At 37.4% G+C, this 10000-nt stretch overlaps 2 protein-coding genes and 1 long non-coding RNA gene across 6 annotated transcripts in view; 1 reads left to right on the top strand and 2 right to left on the bottom strand.

The window, feature by feature from the left end:
- The window catches only part of gltpd2a (glycolipid transfer protein domain containing 2a), a 7915-nt gene extending 6447 nt beyond the window's left edge, over window positions 1–1468 (top strand). For all 4 annotated transcript variants that reach the window (XM_058410088.1, XM_058410087.1, XM_058410089.1 and 1 more), the window contains one exon: window positions 1–1468. This exon is cut by the window's left edge and continues 622 nt beyond it. The gene's annotated coding sequence lies outside the window, so the exon portion shown is untranslated.
- A 757-nt stretch (window positions 1469–2225) lies between these two features.
- atp1b2a (ATPase Na+/K+ transporting subunit beta 2a) lies at window positions 2226–6689 on the bottom strand. Its single transcript, XM_058410091.1, has 7 exons — window positions 6362–6689; window positions 4726–4854; window positions 4470–4574; window positions 4107–4312; window positions 3671–3730; window positions 3449–3544; window positions 2226–3136 (listed from the first exon to the last, which is right to left on the bottom strand). Exons 1-7 carry the CDS (start codon window positions 6462–6464, stop codon window positions 2972–2974), a joined length of 864 nt encoding a protein of 287 aa, XP_058266074.1. The 5' UTR covers window positions 6465–6689; the 3' UTR covers window positions 2226–2971.
- Window positions 6690–7742: 1053 nt separating this feature from the next.
- Window positions 7743–10000, bottom strand: part of LOC131366181 (uncharacterized) — a 3982-nt gene continuing 1724 nt past the window's right edge. Inside the window, exons 2-3 of the long non-coding RNA XR_009206774.1 lie at window positions 8414–8513; window positions 7743–7857 (exon numbers count right to left, since the gene is read on the bottom strand). This is a non-coding gene — a long non-coding RNA (uncharacterized LOC131366181). The remainder of the gene's footprint in view (window positions 7858–8413; window positions 8514–10000) is intronic.

Here is a 10000-nt window from a genome sequence, read left to right as displayed (position 1 = left end):
AACAGGACTAGGGGAGCAAGGAAAGCATTAACCAAGGCTGACTAAGTACACCTTCAGTCCTAATCTCTCGCAGGATAATAGCTAGTGACCATACAAACTAGCTGATTATTAATAGCTAGACATCACAATATAGCCTTGACAAATCCAGGATGTATGCAGTAGCAGATAAATTACAGTGATGGTTCTGTACATTTTTCTGCTATGATCTGTTTGAAAAATCTAAGTGTTGTGCTGCTGCTTCCTGCTTTCCTCTGTACCAGAGAATCTCGAGTCCGAAAGGCTTGTTGTGTACGCTGGAAACTGAAGTTTATGAAATCTGCACAATGGTGTGAATATATAGAAGAATATGAAGAAGTTCAGACAAAGTCACCTTTTTTCACAGTGACTTATTTGTGATTTTTGGGTTGAATTTTTTTTACTTTCTCAGATTTTCCCAAGACTTAAGCAGGAGTGCAGGTTTTGTGCTCATCATTTTACTCATACAGACCATCCACTACTCATCCATCCATTTTCTATACCCGCTTTATTCCTAATTAGGGTCACGGGGATCTGCTGGAGCCAATCCCAGCACACATTGGGCAAAAGGCAGGGGTACACCCTGGACAGGTCACCAGTCCATCACAGGGCCACATATAGACAGACAACCACAAACACTCCTATGGGCAATTTAGAAATGTTTTTGGACTGTGGGAGGAGACCGGAGTACCCCACGTAAACCCACGCAGGCACGGGGAGAACATGCACACAAATTCGAACCCAGGACCTTCTTGCTGTGAGGAACAGTGCTAAACACTAAGCCACCATGCTGCCCCTTATATAGACTTATATTTTTAAAAAATTAAAAAAAAAACAAAAAAAAAAACATTTGCTCATTTCTAAATCTTGGCCTTCATCTACACAGTGTAAATTTTGGGGGAAAATCTGAGAAAGTCAGTAGTTTCACACACCCCCTCCCCCCCAAAAAAAAAGACTCAAAGACTAACCATGTGAAGATTTTTGAGTGGAAATATGACTTTCTCTGGTCTTCATACTCACACCATTTGTCATCGAGGTTGTGAAACAGACAGAAGTGTTACAGACAGAAGTTTCATATCACAGTCCAAAGCTGAGATCTGAGACTCTGTGGGTGATCGTGAAATTTTCATTTTCCATGTGTGTGGCCTGTATGAAACCTGTGAGGTCTGTGGGGCTGAATGTTAATGGGTGTGTATTGTGTTTGGGTGTGTATATCTCTGCATTGTGTGTAGTTTAATATTATCTGGGCACATGACAATGACGATATCTCGAGCAGTGATGAGCTATAACTCAAAAACGTTCTGTAAAAAGTCTTTTTTTTCAAACACAAATTTATTTCATACATTTGATATTTTCTTATAACAACAATTTGTACAATATTTGAGCTTAGGTAACAAACAGATGGATAGATAGATAGATAGATAGATAGATAGATAGATAGATAGATAGATAGATAGATAGATAGATAGATAAATAGATAAATAAATAAATAAATAAATAAATAAATAAATAAATAAATAATCATGTGCTGGTGAAAGATGGAAGGTGAGCAGTGTATTGTGTGGATTAGCTCAACAGCAACTACATAAGAAACTGAAGTAAACTAGCATACAGCACGCATGATTTAAAGGTCAAATGGAGGGGAAAAAAAAGTAAACGGGAATTAAAATTTCGAACACACACAGAATGCCTGCAACTTCACCTGCTAATATTGCTATGCTAACAGTGCTAAATAAGTCCAATAAGGGCAAATGCGAAATACTGTTCAATGCAAATGTCATAAGTACTACACTAACTAAGCTTATGCTAATAAATGCTACATGCTAACCTTCTGTGTGTTAACTGTCACTGTCTAGACAGCAAGTGCTTCTGGGCTAAAACATCTAATTGCTAATTTGCACGAGAAAATTAGAACCAATGATCCCAATAAAAAAAAATGTTGGATAGCTTTTTATGCTAAATGATAACATTGAAAACATTATTATTAATATATTTACTAGGTTTTTAACAGATTAACAGCCTGAAATTCCTTACTTTATCTATTTCTATCAGTCTTGACAAATTCACACACACACACACACACGATTGCTTAGTGGAAATATAGAGTGTGCATATCACCCATTCTCTCTATAGTGTACATTATCTAGTCTAGACTATCTTCTACAGCATGAAGCTGACTGGCTCTTCAGTAGAAATGATATGTTACTTTGTGTGTGTGTGTGTGTAGGTGGGTGGGGGGGGTCCCTAATATTACATACTAACAATAAACACTGCTTCAACACTAAAATCAAACAAATAAAAATAATTAGGTAAATAAATATATGAATTTGCACAGCAGACAGAGAGAACCCTAACAGAAAAACACCAGCTGGGGCAGAAACTAAGATCAATAACATTAATTTCACACACACACACACACACACACACACACACTTCTCTGTAGCATCACTGCTGATATTCAGGCTTAAACTATCTATCATATAGTGATATATGCAGCATCAGCATCTTAATATGTGTATAATATAAATACATGTGGTTTACATACACAGCACTTAGGCCACACCCACTTAACAGAGGTAGCCCCACCCACCCAGATACACCCCAGCTTTATTCTTTACACCCAGCCTAAAAACCTCATTCTAATCTGATCATCTGTATTTATTCTTTCATTAAGGAATGATGTAAACAACATACAGAGTTAATGAAGCACACAAACCCAAAGACATGCAAACACACAAACACACACACACACACACACACCCCCACACACACACACACACAAATGTACTTCCTGTTACTGACAAAGTCAGACTGCAAATCCATCGCATCTTCAAACAGGAAGTAAACATCATGTAATCAGATAACCCCACTGACTAACTGATAACTGTGTGTGCGTATGTGTGTGTGGTGGTGGTGGTGGTGGTGATGATGGGGAGGGGGGGGGTGTTATGTGTGTCTAGTCAGAGTTGATGCGCAGTTTAAAAGACACTCGCCCAGCAAACTTGTCACGCTCGCTGAACTCTGTGATCGTGTTGGAGTTGATTTTACACTCAATGTTCACATCAGTGTTCAGAGTTACATTCACAAACTTCACTGCCACCAGAGGCTGCGTGTAGTTCACCTGGACACACACACACACACACATAAACACACACTTGCACATATCTATAGTACATTTAAATGAAAATAGTGACTGTATCTATGGGGATAAGGTCATCTAGTGAACATTTTACAGACCAACACCAATAAAAATGGACTTTTTTCACTTTGTCACAGCTGTACATAACAGTTTAGAACGGACATGTATAACTGTAATTAAACATATTTGCATTAAAATTATAAATTAAAATGTATAGTTCAATTTCAATTTCATTAATGCTAAGGACAAATAATTGAAATTAAACAACTCTCTCTCTCTCTCTCTTTCTCTTACCTGGGCACGTTGTCCATAGTAAGGATAATACATCAAATCAAATGTCCCATTAGGAGGAAAATAACTGACATCAACAAGAGGAACACTGCCCTCCTTCTACAAAGAGACAGAGACAGAGGTTGTGATGGAAGTGTGTTGTGTAGTTAATAATGTTGCGTAAATGTGTTTGGACGTACACACACACACACACACGCACACAGGGAAATGAAGGGAGAGTCTTGCCTTTGCTCCACAGGTGATATATGGAGACTGTCCATCTTTCCCTGGCAACATTCCAATTACCTAAGAAAAGTAAAAAACAATCATCAGGTATCAACCATTATTAGTGCATTAATGAGTCTGAGTGGGAATGGGATTTCAAAGCTGTGATTAATCATTAATAATCTCTCTGCTGTGATTGGTCCTTGCTAAGATCACTCAAGTCTCCATCACTGAACAGACAATAACTTCAGCTTGAGACAATAGACTTAAAGTCCTGTTTAACACACTTAGCATTATTTGACTCTACAGTACACAGTTATAGAAGAGTAATCATTTATAATCACTCTCTCTGGTGTCACCCAGATGAGGATGGATTCCCTTTCCCTTGATTAGTCATTAGTGATATCTGTGCTGTGATTAGTCATTAGTGATATCGGCGCTGTGAACTGGCCAGTACCCGGTTTAATTTGATGAGCACGCAGGGTTCTCCACTGCCGTAGCCATAGGTTGGGTCGGCAAGTCCCGAACACTCCTCAAGCATGGTGCGGTTAAACTGACACGCCCTTTTGGGGTTATTACGCACATTACCGCTGTCCTCCTGGAAGTAATACTGATTTGGAGCACAGGCATCATTATTCAGCACCTGCTGAGAATTATTATAAGCTAGAGACAGGCAGAGAAATGGAGACAGAGAGAGAGAGAGAGAGAGAGAGAGAGAGCACAATTGCCTCAGATGTTTCAGTTTTTCATCATTTTATTTCTCTATCTCTCTCTCTCACACACACACACATGCACACACATATACACACACTGTACTTACGGGTGAGGAAGGCATTGAGTGCCTGGACATATTGGTCCCAGCTCTCAGTGTTTTTTATATTATATACGATCTCCAAATCTTCACCTTTAGGCCTGATCATCAACCCTGCATACACACACACACACAAACACACACACACACACACACACACACACATACACACACATACATATATGGGTACATTGTTTACTGATATTACAATAAAATACAAAGATGTGAAAAAAATGAGAAAATAAAAGTGTGTGTTTGTGTGTACCTGGTGTTGAGAGTCGGTCCTGCCAGGTTGGAGTGTAATCATCGAGTGTGAGCAGCATAACGTACATGGTGAGGCAGAACATTCCAGCAAGAAATGTGTAGAAGATCACATAGAAGAGTATAATCAAACCTACACACACACACACACACACACACACACAGCCAATTACAGAGCTCTGTACCATTCCTAAAGAAGTTGTTCAAAAACATAAGTGAGGGTGCCATCTGGTGGTTTGAGCTTGAAACTGATCATGGTGGATGTGCCACAGTGACCCCTTAAGGTATGGCGTCTGAAGTGGCCAAAACTCAGGATGGCCTGGAACACTGGGAAGAGGAACGCCCATGTGCCAGATAGGAGAGTGACAACCTCTTCATCTTCGTCTTCTTCTACTTCTTTGTCTAATTATTATTATTATTATTATTATTATTATTATTATTATTATTATTATATTATTATGGCCTGAAATCTTCTCTGTGTTTTTCCACTTCCTGGGCAGACTGCTTTGTGTAAGTGTGCATTTAGTGGGGTTTTGTTATTGTGTGTGTGCGTGTGTGTGTGTGTGTGTGTGACCCAGTTATGCACCTTTACTCTCTCTATCTCTTCCTATAGCACTGAGCAAATGTCAAAACATCACATCTATAATCCTCTTTAATCTCTTCGATGTCCCCTTTCTCTCTTATCTCTCTATCATCTCTATCTTTTACTTCTATTTATTATTTGATTTATCTCTTCTTATTTACCTGTCTCTTACCCCACCCCACATTTCCCCTACTACTACCTACTTACAGTCACTGCTGTGCCTTATAGACAATGCTACTGTGTAACACAGGTTTTTAACTTATATGGACACTTTAATCTGTACACTCAGGAGTACAATCTCTGTTGCTTATAGTTTATCTGCTGTTTATTATTAGTATTGTGTTGTGATAATCTTGCCTTTCTGTATGTTCTATCTATCTATCTATCTATCTATCTATCTATCTGTAGGAAAGATGCAGAAACCTTTCTGCTTTGTGCTTTTTATCTTTTTGGTTATGAATTAACCAGAAACCAATCACTACCCCTAAATATCACAGCCTAATTACATGATTGCCCATGTGAGAAAAGGTAATACATACATAAATAAATAAATAAATAAATAAATAAATAAATAAAGAGTGAAAAAATGTGAATATGTAATTTAAATGACACACACGGCAGAATCAACGTTTATCAAATTGTTCCAAAGTGATTAATACGTCATTTTAAGCCCCTCCCTCAATCTCTCAACACACACACACACACCTTATTTTCGCACCCTGTGGATAACTGTCTATTATGAATACAGTAGGAGAAATGTGCACGCGGATGTGCCAATAAACACGGCCGCGCGCGGAGCTGCAGCTTTTTATTACAGCCCTCTGCGATTTTACAGTAATCCACATCACACACTCACACACATATATACACACACAGAGTAGGCCATGCAAAGCCCTTACACACACACACACACACAGAGCGCAGAGGATGCGACTGTCAAATAGCACTAGAATCTGCTAAGGTTCATCCGGGTCTTGTACTCTTACATAAGCGACTGTGTGTGTGTGTGTGATTGTGTGATTGTGTGTCAGAGAGAGAGAGAGAGAGAGAGACTCACCCCAGCTACTTGCGGTTCGGCCCAGCAGCTCGTGTGTGCGGGGGTTCCAGAAGAATTCTTTCCATCCTCCAGACTCCTTTTTCTCCTCTTGCTTTGATGACATGTTTCCGTTTTTAGCGCGTGTGTGTGTGTGTGCGCGTGAATATTTCAATAAGTGTGAATGTTTATATTTATAAATGTTTATATGTATATATGTTCTATGTATATATGTGTGTGTTTGTGTGTGTTGATGTGTGCTCGCTGCAAGACCGAAGCGGAGCTTAGTGTGTGTGTATGTGCGTGTGTGTGTGCGCGCGCGCGAGCCGCAGCGCGTGCGATAATCCGGGTACGGTACTGCGGTAAAAGCGCACGATTGCGTTGCATGTGTCCGCCCCTTTCTCCGTGGTTGACAGACAGAGCTGGCCAATTGTGGAGCGCCGACGCACACACACACACACACACACACACGCGTTTGTGCGCGTAGAAGCGCGAGCTCGGCATCTCTACTCTCACGCAAAATTAAAAGGAATATAATTACAAATAAAATGATGAACCTCGTGTGTGTGTGTGTGTGTGTCAGAGAGCGAGAGAAGTTTATTGATTTTTTTTTTTCATATTTAATATTCTAGTTCATATTTCCACCACTAGAGTTCCCTCTCTCCACTCTTTTTGTTTCATTTCAATTACTGATATAATGCTTAATAATATCGTTGTTATAGGAGTTATTCCATAAGTGTGTTTTGTTACATGTCTCCTTAATGAGAACACACTGCTTTGTGAAAGTGAACCAAAACAGTGCATTACAGAGAAGTCCATCCATCCATCCATTCATCCATCCATATTCATTTCAGACTCACAGGGAACCTGGGCCAGATGGCACACTGGACCCTAACACTAACCCTAACCCTTTAATTTCATTAATCACTCATTAAACTTCACTCTCACAGGCAATGTATCTAAAGGGCAGTGTAAAGGGAAGTAACAGCTCAGTGGTTAAGACTGAGAACAACTGCTCAAAAAAGTTCCTAGCACTGCCACTGCAGAGCCCTTGCATAGTATTTTAACGTAAATGAGATAAATGTAACTGCTCTGGATAGATAAGAATACTTAAATATTTAATATTTATCTGCACTTGTTCATTTGCACAATTTCTACTATTTGCACTTCTGTTAGATGCTAAACGGCATTTCGTTGCTATGTACCTATCAATCTAATAATAATGTGTAAATGCTGAAACCTAGGGTTATGGTTGTAAGTGTGTGTGTGTGTGTGTTCAGCAGGGGATACTGGAGGCATTAATGCATTAATATAGCTTGGAATATAGCTTACAGAAATGAGCACACAAATAAACAGTCAATAACACACGGAATAATGAGTTTAACTTTATTAGAAATCAGTTTCTGTCAGTTTTAGATGTTTTCTATGGCTCTGTGTTTCAGGGACATTTTCTCTCCACATTCTTTTTTTTTGCCCTCTTCATAGTCCAGTTTAGAAATCCACAATTGCTGGAATGTTCCCTGGAGACAAGGAAGTTCAATTCAATTCAATTCAGTTTATTTGTATATCGCCTTTTACAATAGACATTGTCACAAAACAGCTTTACATAAGTAGAGAAACAGAGAAAGGAGAAAAAAATTATTAAAGTAAATTATTAATCTATTTTAGAGCAAGCCTGCGGCAACAGTGCCAAGGAAAAACTCCCCTTGATGACAAGACAAAGAAACCTTGACAGGAACCAGGCTCTCAGAAGGGAACCCATCGTCATGTGGGTCTCACTGAACAGTAAATAATGTAAATGTAACTAAATAATGTTCTATCTACAACAGCAAGTTGTGATGAATATGGTGAGGCTATAGAGGATGTTCTGTTATAATGCTATAGAATAAAGATTTAGAAGTGTTTCTCACCAGTGACACCAAAAACGGTGCCACTGTTCCACCACTGAAGCGTCGCTGTTACTCGTAATCAAATTCAGCCTCATACTCTACAGAGAGACAAATCTAGAGCAACTGCCATAGAGAGAGAGAGAGAGTGTGTGTGTGTGTGTTTGTGTGTGTGTGTGTGTGTGAATACTTAATGGTGGTGCTTTCTGTGATAGCTCCCTATTGAGTCTTTCAGTGAACACTTGTAGCAAAGTATTTCCACCTGTTAAAATGACACTCCCATACTGACCCTCACACACACACACACACACACACACACACACACACACATACACACAGATAAAGATGTGGTAATTTGAAACGCAGTAAACAACATTTTCATAGTTTTGTAAGCGTACTGAGGCGCTGAGGTTGCAGCAGGTTAATGAACCAGTGAATATATATACAACAGTCAGTCGTCATTCACACATGAAGATCATTCTGGGTTCTGATCACTGTAAACAACATCATTCATTTTATTTATATTTATTTAGAAACAACTTTCAAAAGCAAAGAACACAACACAAATAACTGTGCTGTTACTATCATAAAACAAACACACTGTTTACCTGGAAAACTTAAAATAAGTAAATGTTACAAAACACATTTAAGGACTACAATACTAAAGGTATATGAACAAGCAAATGTTGGTGGTCAAGAAGTGCAAAACAAAATAACAAATCTAAAAAACAAAATAACAAATCCAAAAAACAAAATAACAAGTCCAAAAAACAAAATAACAAATCCAATAAACAAAATAACAAATCTAAAAAACAAAATAACAAATCCAAAAACAAAATAACAAATCCAAAAAACAAAATAACAAATACAAAAAACAAAATAACAAAAAACAAAATAACAAATCCAAAAAACAAAATAACAAATACAAAAAACAAAATAACAAATCCAAAAAACAAAATAACAAAAAACAAAATAACAAATCCAAAAAACAAAATAACAAATCCAATAAACAAAATAACAAATCTAAAAAACAAAATAACAAATCCAAAAACAAAATAACAAATACAAAAAACAAAATAACAAATCCAAAAAACAAAATAACAAAAAACAAAATAACAAATCCAAAAAACAAAATAACAAGTCCAAAAAACAAAATAACAAATCCAAAAAACAAAATAACAAAAAACAAAATAACAAATCCAAAAAACAAAATAACAAAAAACAAAATAACAAATCTAAAAAACAAAATAACAAATCCAAAAACAAAATAACAAATCCAAAAAACAAAATAACAAAAAAAACAAAATAACAAAAAACAAAATAACAAATCCAAAAACAAAATAACAAATCCAAAAAACAAAATAACAAAAAAAACAAAATAACAAAAAACAAAATAACAAATCCAAATAACAAAATAACAAAAAACAAAATAACAAATCCAAAAAACTAAATAACAAAAAACAAAATATCAAAAAACAAAATATCATTAATTTTCTTATAAATATAAATATATACACCGACCAGGCATAACATTATGTTTAATATTGTGTTAGTCCCCCTTTTGCTGTCAAAACAGCCCTGACCCGTCACTGTGTATTCTGACACCTTTCTATCAGAACCAGCATTAACTTCTAAACAGCAATTTGAGCAAAAGTAGCTTGTCAGTTGGATCGGATCACATGGGCCAGCCCCACGTGCATCAATGAGCCTTGGCCGTCCATGACCCTGTCACCGGTTCACTCCTGTTCCTTCCTTGGACCACTTTTGATAGATACTG

Source organism: Hemibagrus wyckioides, linkage group LG15 (assembly GCF_019097595.1).
Source record: "Hemibagrus wyckioides isolate EC202008001 linkage group LG15, SWU_Hwy_1.0, whole genome shotgun sequence".
Classification (NCBI taxonomy): Eukaryota; Metazoa; Chordata; class Actinopteri; order Siluriformes; family Bagridae; genus Hemibagrus; species Hemibagrus wyckioides.
Note: the sequence above shows the minus strand (reverse complement) of the source record. Positions and strands in the feature narration are given on the sequence as shown.